General features: G+C 37.1%; 1 protein-coding gene across 1 annotated transcript in view; it reads right to left on the bottom strand.

The window, feature by feature from the left end:
- The window catches only part of LMNTD1 (lamin tail domain containing 1), a 423,286-nt gene that overhangs the window by 381,247 nt on the left and 21,161 nt on the right, over positions 1-20,878 (bottom strand). The window contains exon 2 of the mRNA XM_057557559.1: positions 17,818-17,877. Coding sequence (XP_057413542.1) covers positions 17,818-17,820 — 3 coding nt within the window. The 5' untranslated portion in view covers positions 17,821-17,877. The remainder of the gene's footprint in view (positions 1-17,817; positions 17,878-20,878) is intronic.

Raw genomic sequence — 20,878 nt, 5'->3', positions numbered from 1 at the left:
AAAAACCAGCATGAAGGGTCTTAAGTTCTTGGATAAGTTTACCAGCTTCAATGTTAGATATGATGGAAAAATCCTGTAGACAACATTTAAAGGCAAACTCTTTTGAGTTTGGATTACAACATTATTCAATTGTATTCCGCATATTCCTATTCAAGTTCCTGCTACAAATGAAAAGTTAACTATTCTATTGTAATGGAAGCCCATACCAGCTGTGAGAGGAAAATTCACCACTTTCTACCAGGAAGATTAGAGGCTGTTTCTAGCAAGGCAAAAACCAGTTATTAAAGTTTTCTGGTTAAAGACTGTGTGTGTTACTGGGGATGTGTAAGCCATTAGCTCCTGCCATCACACACAGGATACATAAAGTGCACTGTAGAAGGTGGGCAGAAGCATAAGTACAGCCCTATTTATCCACCCCTAAATTCATTTCCTTGCCTTTTGTCTTGCTAACATCTACCCCAAGACACCCCAAATGAGGCACAAGGAACTTCAAACCCCTTTTCACAGAGAGGCAATGTGAATTCAGGATCTGCCCAAAGTGCTTCTATCACCTACTGGCTGTGGATCACGAGCAAGTCACATAAACTCTTTGAGCAGCAATTTCTCATTCTACAAAACAGTGTGATTAATACCTACTGTGCAGGTTATTGGGATATTCAGCAATAATATACTTAAAGTATCTGGCACATAGGCAGCTTTCAATACATGATAAACATTGCTGTAAATATATAACAAATCTCCATGTTTTCCCCAAAATACACAAACACACACACACACAAAAACACACACACACAAACACACACACAACAAGGGTGGGGAGAGAAGAGAAGGGGAGAGAAGGGGGCAATAATTCTACGCTGTTGAGAAAGGAGAAGCCTATAGAAACATAGTTTTGTTATTTTATCATTTCACCATTTCAGGTTTAGTATAGAATTTACCTGAGCTATGGATTTTACACTGAGTCGGCTTCCATCCGGAGGGATATATTACTTTAATTTCCCAGAGAGCGGGCGAGAAATTTTCTTCCAGGGAGAGGGAGTGGGAGAGATTGCCCATCCGTCATAACCTCCCAGAGACTGACAAGTCTGAGTCCACCCGACCTCATTTTGCAAGAGCTTTGGTAATCCACCCACAGAATGGAAAGAAGTGGGAGGGGGAGATAACATTCTCTCCCTCGTTCCTCGTTCCTGCTTACCACCCCCCCCCCCCCCCCCCGCCGACCATATATACACATCGTTCTCCATAACACTATCTGCCTTTCCAAGGCAGATGAACACTGCAGGGAAACAGCAGGGAACTCCTTTCTCAAAGTACTACGGCCAACACCTGCCATTTCGCCATGACGCTGAGGGTCTATAGTGGATGCAGATCCCCCTGCAGGCTGGGCCTCTCATTCCCTCCACTGCTGGGACAGTTGTCTGCTGGCTGCTTCACACTCCACTCCCTCCCCAGGAACGGCTCTCAACCAAAAGGAGCTGCCTTGCTCTCCTCGGGCAGCCTGCACCCCGTGACCACTTGAGGTTGGGATACTAAGGCCCTGCACTGTTGCCTCAATCCAGGAAGGGGATCTCAGCTCTAGAACTTCACACGGGGTCTGCTGGGGCCTCTGTTGCAACTGCATCACAGTCTGCCCCCTCCGAGTGGATGCTGACTCTTCCCTGTTCCCTCACTCCCTGATAGGTGTTCCTAGGAGCTCTCGCCAATTAACTCCCTGCACGCATACCTCCATCTCGGAGCCTATGTAAGAAAATCAAGCTACAATGATTTTGTAGACTGTCCATGTCCTTTGACGATGAAGGACAGAATCTGGTAGGACCATCCTGCCGTTGAGGCTCCTGACAATCCACTAAGCACGTGCACAGCTGCTCAGCGAGAACCCAGAGGGTGCAGGGGGGTGCGTGCTCAGAGTACCTGCCCACCAAAGGCTGACTGGAAACCTGCGTTTACCACAGACGCAGCCTGGGGGGGGGGAAGATAAGCACCTGGTTCTAGAGCCAGCTGCCTGGGTAGAATCCCACCTCTTTGCCACTTGCTTGGGCATATGACCTTGAGCAAATTCCTTAATCTCTGTGAAATTTGAATATATAATAGTACCTATAAGTTGAATATATAATAGTATCTACCTCATACAAATATATTTAATATTTATATTATATCATACATATATATATATGAATCAAACAGCGCCTACCTTATAAGGCTGTTTAGGAGGATTAACTGAGTCAACATATGTAAAGAGCTTAAATTAGTCCCGGCACACGGTATATATTCAGTAAATGCTAGCTGTCATAAAACATTTGGATAGTCCATGTGTGTATCTTTATTTAGGAACACCTAGGTTACCAGAGCACTTGCACATTTTTATCTCCATCCTTCAAGACAGTAAATTTCTTGAGAGCCAAGATAATGTATTTAATGATTAAGTAAATACTTATCCACACATTCATACATTTATACACATCTATGTATATGTAAATGCACATGTTTATATGTAGAGTACGTGTATGTGTCAAGCTACCTAAAACTCTATTTGTTTTATGTTTATAAGAATCTGAGATTGTAATGACCTTGGGCAGAGTAGCTAGAAAGGACAAAAGTACAGCTCCATTGAGCTCTCCAGGGGTCCACACTCTCCCCTGGGGCTCTGATCCCTCACTTTGAGAAGGCTTCTCTCTAGCAAATAAAGGAATACATTAGAAGACAGGACCCTAGATCTTGGCCTGAACTGCTCAGGCCCATATCTAAAGATGTACCATGGAGACAAAGGGTTATTCTGCTTATTTGGTGCCTGGAATTGTGATGGTTAATAACCGTTTTGATTTGTAGGGTAGTAACTCTGACAGGTTATACTCATGAAAAGCTTGAAACAGAGATGATAATACCTGTGGGTGTCAAAATTTAATCTTTCTTAAGTTCACTTAAAGCACCCCGAGGTCAACAAGTTGGTGGGTGACACTGAGTTAACAGAAAGTTCTTTAGCCAAACAGTTTCTAAAAACATCAATCCATTCTAAAAATAGGGAATCCCTATTACACATAGCATGCCTATTTGGTGCTATTTTTTAACCATTTAGGGAGACATTACAGTAACATCATAAAAATTCTAAGTTGGAGAAGACGCAGAAGGTATGTAGTTTAACCTCCTTCAGAAGTGAAAAAAAACAAGACTTGGAAAGATTACATGACTTGTCCAAGGTCACAGAATTTTTTTAATGTTTTATGAATTCTGAATATCAAGCAAAAACCAGATAATTAAATACTTAACCACTTGTGTGTATCTTTTTTTTAAAATCAGTTTTATTTATTTATTTATTTATTGTTATGTTGGGTCTTTGTTGCTGCGCGCCGGCTTCCTCTAGTTGCGGAGAGCGGGGGCTACTCTTCATTGTGGTGCACAGGCTTCTTATTGCGGTGGCTTCTCTTGTTGCAGAGCACAGGCTCTAGGCATGTGGGATTCAGTAGCTGCAGCACGCGGGCTTGGTAGTTGTGGCTCGTGGGCTCTAGAGAGCAGGCTCAGTAGTTGTGGCACACAGGCTTAGTTGCTCTGCGGCATGTGGGATCTCCCCAGACCAGGGCTCAAACCTGTGTCCCCTGCAATAGCAGGCAGATTCTTAACCACTGCACCACCAGGGAAGTCCCCACTTGTGTGTATCTTAAGTGATGCAATTGAAGGCAGGGCTAAAAAGAGTCCAAGGGGAATCTGAGCTTACATCAGTGCTGTAGGATGCAAAAGAGAAGCCCACTCTGGCTCTTGAGACAATGATTGGACACCTGCCCAGGGTTCTACACTGTGTGCTTCTGGACCACATGTGCATAGAAAGCAGAGGACAATGATCAACTGACATTCATTGTCCAAACAATTCAGAATCCATCCAGAGGCTAGCTGAAAACTGGCTTAAGAAATAACAATGCCATGAGCATTGTTATCAAATACAAGAAACAATAACAATAATGAACATTAGTAGGGTGTTTTACAGATTACAAAGTATTTTCAAACACAACCCTTTCCATCTTCATAATGGAAAGCCACCAGACGAGTAGCCTTGCTGTTGTTATTATTACTACTACCTCCAAACCAGGAGACTCAGGTTGGTGGAGAGAACTTCTCCTGTCACTCATCTGAGCCAGGACTCACGTGCAGTTTTCACTCCAAGCCCTGGGCACACTCCCCGAGTCAAAGATGCTGATACTCAACAGTTTGATGCTCTCTGCTGAGCTCTTGCATCACACACAGTTGAGTATGTAAGGTAAAAAGTGGACTCAGAGATATGAGCCACTTACTCCATACAGAAGATTACCTCTCTGCCAGAACAAGGACACTCACTCAGTATCAAAAGTGTGTGTGAAGGACCAAATCTCTGATTCTTTAGAGACTACCTGATTTAAGCCGTTGAACTGGAATGCATTCAGTGTGTACCTATGGAACTTTTGTACTCTTATACTTAATAAGTTCAGCCTTTGTTTCCTGTGAGACCAAAACCACTCAGACTCTTTCCTCAAGAACTTTTCTGAACTAAGTATCACACAGACTTCTTCAGTATGTGAAGATGAAGGGATTCAGAGTAACGGGTAGGGCAACTGAATAATGATCCTCTTAGAATTGTGAGCAGGAAAATGGAAGAATTTTATCACCTGTAATTGCTTTCATGATTGAATCTCCTTGTGCCCTACCTTACCCCATGAACATTCACTATTTTTACTGCCTGACCTAAGCACAGATGTATCTGAGAAAGCAGCCATGACCGTGATTTTCAAGTATGTTTTTAAAAAAACCTCACAAATGTGCAGGCTGCTGAAAAAAGAGCTGAAAGGAAGATTGTTATGTTCACCTAAATGTTGCACTGAGGTGTATGAGGACTAAACCAAAGAAAAATGATGGCTATCATATTCCACAAGGGAAATGTGGGTTAAATATTCTTTGTTTAATATTCTACTTAAGTTTTCTTGAACAGATAAAGCCTTTTTCACTGCTTAAACTGCATTACTAGAGCCTACAGGGAGGCTCAAACCTAAATTTGTTAATAGAATATACTCAGAGCTTAAATGGGTGTATATGATTTGGGGAAGCATGTATTTGGTTACTGCTAGATGGATCTCACATTTGCTCCAATTTGATTTGCGAGAGGCTATTCTTAAATTGTTCTACTTATTAGTTATTCTGATCTCTAGGGTGCCCATTTATGGAATGCTGGAGGGGCGCATAACATTAGGAGCAGATTTTTCTTAAAGCAAAGTGGGAAATCTGCATGAACTTTTTAAACATAACTTTGAATGCACTCCAATCTGGAACACATAATTATTTCACGCTGACTGAAATCAAGAAGTAAATATGTGACTATACTCACAGATGTAATTACAGATTACAACCTGTGCCTCATCTTTGCCATCTACTCAAAGATACTCTGCTGGATTTCTTAAAATGATGACTCCTTTTCTCTGTAATTTAATGGAATTTTGAGTATAATGTAACACTCTGCCATTTCTAGGCAATTTATGATGCCTGGCGACATTGGTTAGAAGTTGAGGAACATTTCTAATGACACAAAAATATTTTCACAAGCACACACAAACATTTTTTTCTCTCCTATTTATTTAATTGTCCTTTTAAAACCAGGAGAATAGGAATAGTCTACAGTAACTCCTGGATTCCTTTTCAGAAGTGTGACTAAATACTGAAACTCATCATTTGATAAATACAGTTTGAATTATTTTTCCATAAATGCATGATAACCTATGTTTGTCAGAAAGAAACCCATTTGCCACTTTCCTGTCCATTAACTCAGTCTCTGAGATATTGCTTCAGATTTTCCCTTTGTAGCTGGCATCTTTCCACCTAGAAAAACATCATATCATTTGTGAATTTGAAGTTTTCACTCATTTATAAAAATTTTAAATAAAGCCAATTCTAGTCCTGATCCCAGGTAATCCTACTAATTGTAATTCTATTTATTTAGAAAATACTTATTTATGCTTTTGTTTTAGGTCTCCAAACTAGTCATTTATCCATGACAGAATTTGTTCTTCAATCCTTTGATAACTTTTAAAAAGAAAAGTCTTCCTCAAAAACTTTGCCCTGACCAAATGCTTGCTTATCTCCTTAGAGGAAAATAAACCTTTCCCCCAATAAATTATGTTTCTTGTCATTTAATGAATCTCTACTTAATCTTGGCTTCCAACTGCATTCCAGGTATAGAAATAAAGCATTCTAGGCTGTAGTTTCTATTTCAGTAACCCTTCCAATGAATGGAGGCCATTCTGGAAATCCATCAAGAATGTCCTAGCATCGCACTACAACTGGGAAACCTTTTCTTACCTTTTCTCCATGTACACTAATCCTTACATTTTAACACCCAAATTAACTTTTGTCTCCTCTGTGAAGTTTTCTGTGATTCATTCTATTCCTATTTGAGAAGTAACTCATCCTGCTTGCATGAGCAAAACCAACTATATTTGAGAATCAGTGACTAGAAACACTTTATCCTCAGAGTCCCGAGGGATAGAAAACTGGTTGGATGGGCTCATAGAGACATTTTAAGGTGAGTAAGCGGAATAGTAGGAGAGTTTTTGTTGAACAGCTTTGACCACTTCATTGCACAGTGGCTTTGGAGTCAAACAAATCTAGGATGGACGCAGCTAAATGAATACAAATTTATTACTTCTATCGATATAAGGCTATTCATGTACTCTATTTCTTCTTGAGTGAGGTTTGCTGGTTTGCACCTCTTCAGGAATTTGTCAATTTTATGTGTTGTTTATAATATACCCTCATCATCCTTTAAATGTTGGGGCTGATAAAAAACAAAATTAAGGATAGATTCATTGAATGTGTAAGAAATAAAATTTAATTTGTTGGATTTGTAGTGAGGTTCCCTTTTTCATTTGTAATATTGCTCATTAGTATTTTCTCTCTCTTTTTTTTTTTTCCTATTCTGTCTGGATAAAGTTTTGTCAAGTTTATTAATCTTTTCAAATAACCAGTTTTTAATTTAACTGATTTTTTCCTATTGTTTTTCTGTTTACTCTTTCATTGATTTCTGCTCTGATCTTCATTATTACCTTCCTTCTGCTTATTTTGAGTTAAATTTGCTTCTCTTTTCCTAGTTTTATTGAGATCCTTGTTTTGAGACCTTTCTTCTTATCTAATATAAGCATTTAATGTTATAAATTTGTTTCTAAAACTGCTTTGACTTCATCCCACAAGTTTTTATATATACATTGTATTTTCATTTTCATTCTGTTCAAAACAGTTTCTAAATTTTCTTGTGATTTCTTCTTTTACCCATAGATCTAGAATGTGTCATTTGGGGATATTTGGGGATTTTCCAGATAACTTTGTAATTGATGTGTTGTTTAATTCCTGCTCTCCATCTGGTCCTGAGTTTGAAGTTGTGACTTTATCTCCTCTCTAGGCTATGATGATGAGTCCCTAGTACTATTTGACCCCTGAAATGTGTCCTCCAGCTTTATGCCCCACCCTTTTGCCCTTCAGTAGTCCCCGTGGGGCTCATCTGGATGTGTCTGACTCCTCATCTTCTACATGATGTGATAGAGGAATCACAAGCAATGATAAATTTCATAGGAAGTCAAATGTGGATCAATTAAAAGACTACCAAAGTGCATTAAGGGTTTGGAAAAGATTAGACAAATAATATACAGACTGAATTTCTCAAGAAATACTCATTAACTGAGGAATAGGGCACTGAAAATGTATAATGGGGTTTTACTCAAACTTGAGAATTAACAGAGTTGATAAAATCAAGGTACAAAGGGCTTTCAATCGTTAGTAAGACCCTTCTTTGACATAACTCCACAATTCTGTCAAAATCATCTTCCCATTTTTTCTATTTGCTTCTTAGTACAGATATCAAATGATTGGTGTGAATTAGATACTCTATTTGATACCAGAGTCACAACAGAGAATATTATCAGGTTCAGGAAAGGTGTAACCCTCATTCTTCGTCAATGATTATAATCACAGCTGACATTGGCAATTCCTCTAACATCCAGATAATATCAACTTATTATTTACAATTATAGCTATACAATACAACCTAACCTATTTCCCAACTTTTCAAAACTTAAATTCATGTTACTAATGTTTCAGGTGTGAGAATTATAACAAGGAGAAGGTTTTTTTTTTTTAATTACAAAGAGTTCTTATTTTTTAGAGATACATACTGAAATATCTGCCCATAAAATATTTTTATAAAAATATAAATTTGGAACTACCCTGGTGGCACAGTGGTTAAGAATCCACCTGCCAATGCAGGAGAGACAGGTTCAATCCCTTGTCCAGGAAGATCCCACATGCCGTGGAGCAACTAAGCCTGTGCGCCACAACTACTGAGCCTGCGCTCTAGGGCCCGTGAGCCACAATTACTGAGCCCGTGTGCCACAACTACTGAAGCCCACATGCCTAGAGCCCATGCTCCACAACAAGGGAAGCCACCGCAATGAGAAGCCCGCGCACCTCAACGAAGAGTAGCCCCCGCCCACCACAACTAGAGAAACCCCGTGCGCAGCAACAAAGACCCAACGCAGCCAAAAATAAGTAAATAAAAATAAATAAATCTATTAAAAAATATATATATAAATTTAACTACTTCTTTATTGAAAGAGAATATACCTGAAAATTTTTTCAATTACTCTCAAATGAAGAGTATGTGATAGAATTTTAATATATCAGTACATGTGGAAAAACAGCTCAAACATATAGGATCTCATGTCTATATCCTCTCCATATAAAGTCTTCAGACAGACATCTCAGACAATGATGTACAAACAAACCAATTCATAAAACCAACTCCTCATATTTTGAGGAAAGTCATAATTGATCTCCATGGAAGCCAGGCCCTATAAAGTATACTCTTTTTATGGCGTCTGGAGCAAATCACCAACAAGCAAGGGATATGTTTAAACAGGCAATTTTAAAAACTTGAGGATGTCACTTAATTTGATTACAGACAAAGCTGGGGCCTACCTTAGGTTGGCCCCCCTCAGTGTTTCCTAACTCATGATTCCCCTTTTAAGACGGCCTGAAAAAAGGAAAAATCGACCAGACCTGATTAATAAGGTGTGTCTACATGCACAAATGAAAAAGGTAACTTCTGAGCTGAATTTTGTCTCTCTCTACTCAAAAAGCACAGGGTCCTTACTCATTTGTAAAAGTAATATTTATTTCTATTACTGTGTATTTATTAATATAAATACATCACCAACTGTATTTATAGAGTTTAAACCAGCATAGTTCAAACACTACGAAGGTGCCAGGCATTTCCATCAATACTTTTGTGGTCATTGATTTTTTTAAATCAGCAAATTAGTTTCTGATGCTGCTGAAGGTGACCAATATAATTTGCTTTTTTGGATTAATGCTACGACACTATCTGGTATCACTAACTGAAAGAGGATTGATTACACTATGTTAAACGTTTTTGGATGTAAGTTTTAAAGTTTTATAATCACAAAATATGTCCTAGAGATAAAAAATCAGATTCCATTTTATAATCAACATGCCTTGGGACACTTGGCTGAACCAGAAAAAGGATAAGGCAAAGCAGAAGGAAAAAAGAAAACAAATGGAAGGCTAACATTGAGGTTTTATCTCTCAGGAAGGACAAAAACCAGTCCTATAATCAAAACTTGTGGTTATTTATTATCAACATGGCAGAGAGACTGAATTTAAAAAAATCTTTCCATCTGTCCACACTCTGTGTGCTGCTGCTCTGAGGAAAAATAAATATATCCTAGGTTGACACCAAGAATACTGGGTTTACTATTAGTAATGTTCTCACTAAGGTGCCTCAATCAACCCTTCTGCAGTCTAAAAAAATATAAATATATCCTGGGTTGACACCAAGAATACTGGGTTTACCATTAGTAATGTTCTCACTAAGGTGCCTCAATCAACCCTTTTGCAGTCTAAAAAAATATAAATATATCCTGGGTTGACACCAAGAATACTGGGTTTACCATTAGTAATGTTCTCACTAAGGTGCCTCAATCAACCCTTCTGCAGTCTAAAAAATGTAAATAAATATTGGATGACGGATTGTGAATTGATCAGGAGCTTTGATGTCATGTTTAGCATTTGGGTTTTTGTTTTGTTTTGTTTTGTTTTGTTTGTTTGTTTGGTCCTGTTCTGCAACTCTTAACGGCTAGAATTCCATTTCAATCACAACAGGAACTAAAGATTTCTGAACACTATACAGTCCCAGTTTTTAAAATGAAGCCTGAAATATCACTTAGAACAATGGCTGGGGAAGAAAACAACCATAAAGTTTGTTTTGTTTGACAGTGACTGACAATGATATTATTGTCCACACATATATGTCTGTAAATACTGTTGTGCATCATGCAGCTCTTTCCCCTGGAGTATAATCCAGCCCTGGAAATAGTAGATCAACCCGTCACCATGGATACTGAAAAATCTGGCCAAGTGACCTAAAATGTAGATTGTGAGTAAAATTGTGTTGGTATCTGTTGCTGCAACTGATGTCAGTGCTCTTTCTCATTAGGAAGAGTAGCCCTGAAAAGGGGCCCAGTGTTTCCGGAGATCCCCATCCCCATGGGTCCTGCTCTCATCCTTTACCTGCCTTGGCTCCACAGGTTCTGCTGTTCACCCACACACGAATCCAATGGTACCACTGCTAGTGCCAACTATTTGTCTCTGAGATACTCACATCTGGCCTCTAAAGATTTATTAGTTTCTTTATCTCAACCAAGTGTGAACAATCTCTTTTACATTTGTTTTGGCTGAAACAAAATGCATGATCCAGAAAACTAAGAGGAAAACAATGAATTTAAAAACAAACTTCAATTCGAGTTCTTGTTCTACCTCTAACTCACTACAGACCTTAAGTAGTTACCTGACTCTTCATTATTCATTCAACCAACATTTGCTGAGGGCTTACTGTGCCAGATATGCTTAGGCAACAGGTATGCAAAGAAAAATGGGAAACAATTCTTGTTCTCAAGGAGCTCGCAATGAAAAAGAGAAGACTGACACACACGCCAGTGTTCACAATGCTGGGTGAGACAGATCATGATAGGAGGAAACAGAGGAGAAAGAGGGTCATCTCACCAGACTGGGAAGGTCATGATGGGCTTCCAAGAGGAGTAGAGTCTGAAGAGAGGCCTGAAGGATGAGTGAGAGAAGTCCAGTCCACGGGAGAAGGAGAGGAGAGGAGGGTGCAGAAGGAGGAAAGGGTAAAATGATAATGGACTTGGAAAGGAGAAAATGTTATCCTGGCACACTACTTGACCCAGCATGAAAAAGTGTCATAATAATATAAATGCCTTTAGTTAGCTTTTAAAGCCAAACTGTAGATAAAAGTATTGTCGATGGTTTCAAAAACAGTTAATAACATTTCAGTGTTAACACTATTTAACCGTATAAAAGAAAATTATTACATTTACCTTATGACCTAGTTATTCCACTGCTGGGTATTTACCGGAGAGGACTGAAAATGTATGTCCTCACAGAGACTAAGATAAAGATGTTCTTAGCAGCTTTATTCATATTAGCCCAAACTGGAAACAACTCAAATGTCTATTAACAGTGCAATGAATAAACAAAGTGTGTATATTTATACAATGCAATACTTTTCAGCAGTTAAAAAAAAATGCAGCAACATGGATGAATCTCACAGACGTTATACTAAGAGGAAAGAAGCCAGACACACACACACACACAAAATCCACTTTGATTTTATTTATGTAATTTCTAGAAGAGGAAAATCTATTCCATAATGGAAAAGGTCAGATAAACTGTTGCCTCTGGAAGGGGCAGAGGACTGACTAGGAAGGAGCGCAGGGGTCATTTCTCAGGTGATGAAAATGCTAGAGATGTGGGTTACACAGGTGTAGGCACTGATTAAAACTCATTGAATTGCACAGGTAAGACTTATGGCTTTCACTGTATGTTTTTGATATAAAAAATGAGAACAAACACTAATTAGTAATTTTGCTTTTTTTCAGCGGTATAAATTAGCCATTCTGAGGCTACCTCCTGTATATTCCAGGCTTGAGCAAAATTCTGGGCTTCTGAAAATAATGGGAGCCAGATTTTCCATTGTTGAGGAATGGGATAACCAACACAGAAAGTAAGAAGACTCTGCTGTGCAATACAGCAGCTATTAGCCACATATGGCTCCTGAACCCTTGAAATGTGGCTAAACCAAATTGAAGATGTGCTGTAAGCATCAAATATACACTAGCTTAGGAAGAACTTACTACAAGGGGGAAAAAAGTACAATATCTCACTAATAACGTCTTATTTGATTATAGGTTGAAATGGTAAAAATTAGGATACATTGTGTTAAACAAATACTTTATTAAAATAGATTTAAATTGTTTCTTTACTTTTTTAAACATGGCAACTAGAAAGTTTATAATTACATATGTGGCTCACATTTGTACCCATTGCACAGTACTAAACTATAATGTAGCTTGTGGTGTTGGACTGGAATTGCAGCTATCATATTCCAATATGTGAACTCATAGTTTGATCGATCTATCTATCTATCTATCTATCTATCTATCTATCTACCTATCTTTTTTCCTCTGAAAGGGCCTGGAAATAATGCCATACGAGTAGAAATGAGCACACTTAGCACTCAGGTCTTGGTATCATTCTCTATCAAAACGAAATATAGCTGCTTGGAGAAATGGCTGATGTCAGGGTTGGGGCAGAGAAAGTACAAGATGAGCTTGGAATATCATACTTCACAAAAAAGTAAAGGATTTTTCAAAAAATAATGGGGTATGTAAAAATGACACAGAAGGACTACTGGGGCTTCCCCTAGCCAAATCTAGGATAATTTGAGCATCAAAATAAATGATGATAGTAATGGATCATAACCTATTTAATAAAATAAGAATCTGTGAGTCCCTATCCAAATAAATAAATAAATAAGAAGGGCCAGTGCTTCCTTATAGTAGAATATCAACTAATAAAGAAAAACAATCATGGAGACAGAAGATCAACAATGGATACTAAAACTAGTTGGGTAAAAGTTTTATGAGAAATAACGTTATTTACCTATTTTCAAAGTGTCTCCCCATATATTAATTTCAAAGAAAAAAATATACATTTAGTTTAGAAGAATAATTTTTCAAAAAGACTCATGCACCCCAATGTTCACTGCAGCACTATTTACAATAGCCAGGATGTGGAAGGAACCTAAATGCCCATCGACAGACGAATGGATAAAGAAGATGTGGCACATATATACAAAGGAGTATTAGCCATAAAAAGGAACAAAATTGGGTCATTTGTAGAGACACGGATGTCATACAGAGTGAAGTTAAGTCAGAAAGAGAAAAAAAATCATATATTAACGCATATATGTGGAATCTAGAAAAATGGTACAGCTGAACCGCTTTGCAAGGCAGAAATAGAGACACAGATGTAGGGAACAAACGTATGGACACCAAGGGGGGGAAAGTGGAGGGGGCGTGGTGGGATGAATTGGGAGATTGGGATTGACATATATACACTAATATGTATAAAATAGATAACTAATAAGAACCTGCTGTATAAAAAATAAATAAATAAAATTCAAATAAAAAAGAATAATTTTTGAACTTTACAATTGAAAAAATTATCAAGATAAACCCAGAATTAATTATACAATCTTGCTGCCTTTGAGTTTTTAAATATCACTGAGAGATTAAAACTATCCCCCCACCCCAAATCTGATGAAGGAAAATTAACCTTATCTAAGTGTGGTTTATGACTCACCCTTAGAGTCATCTGAATTCTTTTTACAAAATCTTTATAAGATATAAGAGGCAGAAAGCCTTCAAGCCTTCATATCCCAAGGAACATGGCAGCAGTGGGTGCAACTAAAAATATTATTTACAGAACTAATTAGCAAATTTAATCAGGAAACAAGTGAGAATAAGAATACATAAAATTACAATGTAATTTTTCATAGATATACTTCTTATTGTCATTTTTTAAAATGATATAATTTTAAGTAGTGTCAGAAATCTTTTGTAAACCTTGCACTGACACTTCTAAAAAATACTTCATGTAATTTTGAAAACAATAATGATTACAAGGTTAAAAAAATTTTATAGTGACAGGTCAAAAAATAGGAAATTACCTATAAAATTAGATATTCTATTTTTTTTTTTTTTTTTTGGTCACACAGCATGGCTTGTGGGATCTTAGTTCCCCGACCAGGGATTGAACCTGAACCTGGGCCCCAGGTTTTGCCACAAAGGCATGAAACTAGAAATCAACTACAAGAAAAAAACTGCAAAAAAACACCAACATATGGAGTCTAAACAATATATTACTAAACAACCAATGGGTCATTGACAAAATCAAGAGGAAACAAAAAATCCTGGAGGAAAATGAAAATGGAAACACAATGATCCAAAATCTACGGGGTGCAGCAAAAGCAGTTTTAAGAGGGAAGTTTGCAGCAATACAAGCATACTTCAGGACATAAGAAAAATAGCAAATAAACAATCTAAACTTAAACCTAAAGGAATTAGAAAAAGGAGAACAAACAAAACCCAAAGTTAGAAGAAGGAAAGAAATCATAAAGAGCAGAAACAAGTGAAATAGAGACTAAGATAGGGCCCAAATAGATAAAATCAGAAATGAAAGAGAAGTTACAACTGACACCAGAGAGATACATAGGCTCATAAAAGATTATTATGAACAATTATATGGTAATAAAATGGACAACCTAGAAGAAATGGATTAATTCCTGGAAACATACAATCTCACAAGACTGACTTAGGAAAAAATAGAAAATATGAACAGCATCATAAGAGATTACTATGAACAATTATATGCCAATAAAACAGACAACCTAAAAGAAATGGAGAAATTCCTTGTAGCATACAATATCCCAAGACTGACTTAAGAAAAAATGGAAAATATGAGTAGACCAATTACCAGTAATGAAACTGAATCAGTGATTAAAAAAAACAAAAACAAAAAAACTCCCAACAAAAATGTTCAGGTCCAGATGGCCTTGCAGGTGAATTTACCAAGCATTTAAAAATGAGTTCATACCTATCCTTCTCAAACTACTTCAAAAAAAAAAAAAAATTGAAGAGGAAGGACTGTTTCCAAACTCATTCTATGAGGTCAGCATCACCCTGATACCAAAACAAATACACCACACAAAAAAAGAAAGAAAATTACAAGCCAATAGCACTGATGAATACAGAAGCAAAAAATCCTCAACAAAATACTAGGAAAGTGAATTCAGCAGTACATTAAAATGATCATACACTATGATCAAGTGGGATTTATCCACAAATCAATATCCACAAATCAATCTATGTGATACACCACATTAACAAATTGAAGAATAAAAATCACATGATTATCTCAATAGATGAAGAAAAAGCTTTGGACAAAATTCAACATCAATTTTATGATAAAAACTCTCAACAATGTAGGCATACAAGGAACATACCTCAACATAACAAAGGTCATATATGACAAACCCACTGCCAACATCATACTCAATGACGAAAAGCTGAAATCATTTCCTCTAAGATCAAGAATAAGACAAGGATGCCCACTCTCACCACTTTTACTCAACATAGTATTGGAAGTCCTAGCCACAGCAATCAGACAAGAAAAAGCAATAAAAAGAATCCAAATTGGAAAGGAGGAAGTAAAACTGTCACTGTTTACAGATGACATGATACTATATAGAGAAAATTCTAAAGATGGCACCCCAAAACTAGTAGAACTCATCAATAAATTCAGTAAAGTTGCAGGATACAAAATTAATATACAGAAATCTGTGGCATTTCTATACACTAATAATGAACTATTGGAAAGAGAAATTAAGAAAACAATCTCATTTACAATTGCATCAAAAAGAATAAAATTCCTAGGAGTAAATCTAACCACTGAGGTAAAAGACTTGTACTCTGAAAACTATCAGACATTGATGAAAGAAACTGAAGAGGATACAAACAAATGGAAAGATACACTGTGCTCATGGATTGGAAGAATTAATATTGTTAAAGTGACTATACTACCCTATGTTATCTACAGACTCAACGCAATCCCAATGGCATTTTTCACAGAACTAGAACAAACAATTCTAAAATTTGTGTGGAAACACAAAAGATCTCTAATAGCCAAAGCGACCTTGAGAAAGAACAATGCTGGAGGTATCACAATCCCTGGTTTCAAACTACACTACAAAGTTACAATAATCAAAACAGTATGGTACTGGCAGAAAAACAGACACATAGATCAATGGAAGAGAAGAGAGACCCCAGAAATAAACTGAAGTTCATATGGTCAATTAATCTACAACAAAGGAGGCAACAATATACAACTGGGAAAAGACAGACTCTTAAATAAATGTTGTTGGGAAAACGGGACAGCTACATGCAAAAGCATCAAACTGGGCTACTTTTCACACCATATACAAAAATAAACTCAAGATGGATTAAAGACTTAAATGTAAGACCTGAAACCATAAAAGTCCTTTTAAAAAAAAACCATAGTCAGTAATATCTTTGACATTGGATTTAGCAATGTATTTTTTTTATCTGTCTCCTCAGGCAAGCAAAACAAAAGCAAAAATAAACAAATGGGACAATATCAAACTAAAAGCTTTTGCTTAGTGAAAGTAATCACCAATAAAATGAAAAGGCAGCCTACTGAGTGTAAGAAGATACTTGCAATGATATATGTGATAATGGGTAATATCTGAAATACACAAAGAATCCATACAACTCAATATCAAACAAACCAGCAACCTGATTCAAAAATGGGCAGAGGACCTGACGACATTTTTCCAAAGGAGATATGCAAATGGCCAACAGACATATGAAAAGATGCTCAACGTCTCAAATCATCAGGGAAATACAAGTCAAAACCACAATGAGATACCATCTCACACCTGTCAGAATGGTTATCATCCAAAAAAGACAACAAATAACAAGTGTTGGCGAAGATATGGTGGAAAAGGAATCCTGTGCACTGTAAATTGATGCAGCCACTATGGAAAACAGTATGCAGTTTCCTCAACAAATTAAAAATAAAACTACCATATGATCCAGAAATTTCACTTCTGGGTATTTTCCCAAAGAAAACAAAAACAGTAATTCCAAAAGATATATGCACCCCAATGTTCATTGCAGCATCATTTAAAATAGCCAAGATATGGAAGCAACCTAAGTGTCCATGGATGGATGAATGGATAAAGAAGATGTGATACACACACACACACACACACACACACACACACACACACACACAATGGAATATTACTCAGCCATTAAAAATGAAATCTTGTCATTTGTGACAACATGGATGACTCTAGAGGGCATTTTGCTGAGTGAAATAAATCAGACAGGAAAAGAAAAATACTGTCTGATCTCACTTATATGTGGACGCTAAAAAACAAAACAAACAAACAAAGCAAAATGAAAACAGACACATAGATACAGAGAACAGATGTATGGTTGCTAGAGCAGAGGCAGGTGGAGGGTTGGGTGAAACAGGTGAAGGGAATTAACAGTATAAATCTCTAGTTATAAAATGAATAACCCACAGGGATATAATATACAGCATAAGGAATATGATCAATAATACTGTAGTAACTTTGAATGGGGACAGATGGTACTTGACTTACCGTGGTGTTCATTTTGTAATGTATATGCAAATGTCAAATTACAATGCAGTATACCTGAAACTAACACAATATTTTACATCAACTATATTTAAATTTTTAAAAAGATAACTTCTTTTCAAAAAAGTTTAGTTGCTTACAACAGAGGGCCTACAGAATCTGTATCAAAATGAAATACAAAAACTTACCATGTTAGACCTGTGGCAGGTTCGGCCATGAAGAGGAAGCTGCTTGCTTTCCAGAGTTCTCTGTAAAAGCAAAAGAATGTCCATGATATCTAGTAGTTGACTCCAAGGGAGCTTAAAAAGACAAAAGGAAACTTCTTTATGAAAGGGTTAAGTGCTATCATCAGGAATGCGGGTAGGAGTACAGGAATAAAATTTGAATAAATAAATAAATGGAAAGAAAAACTGGCAGAGACTATGCATCTTTGAACTTCAAATTAACGTTTGTCATAAGCTTCAAAAGAGTCCTAAATTCTTCACTGTCCAAAACCTCTTGGCCATCACTAAAACACTTCATGAGGATGGTGAAGTAATATATTTCACAGGTTCTGTAACCCTTAGAAGACCAAGAAAGAACAAACCATCCTGATCTTTAGGTAAATAGGCCATCATCTGCAAGGAGAACATAATCAGATTTATTTGATTGTCAAACCCTTCAGAGCTGCAAATAATTTACTGTGTTTTATTAAATTTATTTTCCGCATATTTTGAAAAGAAGAAAATAGTACACTGGCATGTGTGTGTTTGTGCTTCTGTGTCTATGTGGAAAATAGCAAGGTTGGCTAAAGAAAGAAGAGCATAAAAGACTTTTTTTTGCAAAATCAACTGAAGGTATCTACAGTGACTACTTTAAAAGTATGACCATCTTTAAAAAAATTTTTTAACAGTTTAAAACATTATGAAAGAGAAAGAAAATTCAGACCAAGGGAAAAAGAGATAATGTAAGCATGCCAACTCTGAGAATTGTCAGAGTTGCCACGGTTATTTCAAATCTGCTTTGAGCTTCCTAGCAGCCAGGACAATGGGCTCACTAAATTACAAAGCTTTGTTACTGGAATAAGGAAATATACTAGTTCCTCAGAAAAAGAAAGGCTTTCCTTGATTTTAAATTCCAAAGGTATTTCTCATGTGAAGAAAAAGAATACGGTATAATGTAGTACATACTGACTTCAATTGGATTTTTATTGTTAACATCAAATGATTGTTTAAAGCACTGCTGCTTAGTGAAGGCATTTCTGGGAGGGCTAAGGAATCCCCACTAAGCATACAGCCCTCCCATGCTCTAGAAATATCACTGTTCTCTGGAGAACACATTAGGATCTTTATGGTACACCTAAATGAATATATTTTTCCACTTGATTGTACCCTGTCATATAAACATAATCAATAGAATCAACTGCCACAAAATTCATTGATTCGTTTTTTAGATGAACACAGGAACTAAGGCTCTGAAAGTTGGAAAGGATTTTAGAGAGCTCTTAGTCCAATAATAAATTATAGCAGCTAATGTCACAAAAGGCATCTCCGACAATCTGTATAGGAACTTGGCATGCACGCTGTCATGGACAGTTGGATCACGCTCTCACAAGACCATCTACTCCACTGCTGTAGACAGTTGTTTTATTATGTTATGCTGAAAACTACTGGGCTGTAATTTCCACCCGCTTTTAAAGTCTGTCCTCCAGATCAACTGAGCAGCTCTCAAGTATCAGAAGACACTTTTGCTTTACCACTTCCATCTTACCTTCCCTAAGCTAAACATCTTCAGTTTATGCTATTCGTCCATTTTAAATGATGCTGATTACTTTAAAAGTCATATAACACTTTAAATTTTTTTCAGTGCTTTGTATACATGACCTCATTTTTACCCTTATGAGATACCTCTGAATGCTCTACAACAGGTATTTTAATCATGAGAACACTAACTGGCCCCTAGATCATACCACTGGTTTATGGCAGAATGTATACTAGAAGCTTGGTCTCTTCATTTTCTTCCTATCTCTGTGTTTAAACGATCATTTATAAACTACACTGAACACTCATTAACCGCAGTGAATATTCAAGAGAAGAAAGTTCTGAAGACATTTTACTCATGTTAAGAAAATAATCAGGAAGACTCATTTATGGTAACTAATACTTGTAAATTTACAATTTTTCCAAGTGTTAAGAATTTTATATAGGTGTTTGGAACTTCTGAAAGAGATATTTTTAAAGTTTTTCTCTCATTTTTAGCTAGAATTTTGACGAAACTATAGGTCTGAGTTCAGGTTCAGGTTTAGGTTTGAGTTCAGGTTTAAGTGTGCTGATCATCCCAACCATAAGATAATAAAACTAATATAAACCCTATGGTTTGCCAAATAAAAATAGAATTCTTTGAGTAATAAAAATGTGTGAAGGTTCTAGGACTTTATGTACTTCAGTCAGCTCAGATACCATTTTCCTGCTTTTTTTTTTCCGATATTCATCTTCATCCACTCAATTATTGAGTTCCTGGGCATCTTCTGCTTCCTCTTTTGTGTTCCTAGCAAGAATTATCGGAATTCAAACATTTTCGCTTAAACAGCAACAACAAAAATCCACTGAACACATAAAACTTCACCTGTTGGGGTAAAATCCTCAAGGGCCCTAGAACTATATATATGGTACTCAATTAAAGACACAGACGCAGCAGTAGTTAATGGTCTGTAATTAAAATCTCAGCTTTAAAATGTGCCTCCAGGGGCATTTCAACAAAGTCCAACTTAAAAAACTTTCACTGTGCCAAGGAGGTGCTCTATTAAGCACGAGCACATTGGAAAGTCACGTGGTGAGAGCCCTCCATGAGGGACAGCCCACCCTCATCCACTGTAGGAGGCCGTGTGCACCGCTGCGGGAACTCCCGGAGCACAAGCTGACACCGCAGCGACAGGGCGGAAGGAGAACTGAAGAGGCTCTGCACGTCTACGGACACGGAGCATAAACCTCTGATGATGTGATGACTTGGGACTCATAGCAGGTTGAACTACTGGAAATATTAGTCTGGTTGCACACTGTTTAAGTAGAATGAGGCTGCTCTTTAGTGCTTTTTTTCCTTTCCAAATGTGTCCAAATGTCAATTTGAGCCATTTTCCTCAGGAACAAACTAAATGGCCAGCAGAATATAGAAAACGAAAACTAGTCAAAATGGCCACAGACAGAAGCAGACTCGGAAGCCACGTGTGAAATTTAGATCAACCAGCCTCTCCTCGGGATACTGACCCGGCCA

This window comes from Balaenoptera acutorostrata, chromosome 11 (genome assembly GCF_949987535.1).
Source record: "Balaenoptera acutorostrata chromosome 11, mBalAcu1.1, whole genome shotgun sequence".
Lineage (NCBI taxonomy): Eukaryota > Metazoa > Chordata > Mammalia > Artiodactyla > Balaenopteridae > Balaenoptera > Balaenoptera acutorostrata.
This window is presented reverse-complemented; position numbering and strand designations above follow the sequence as displayed.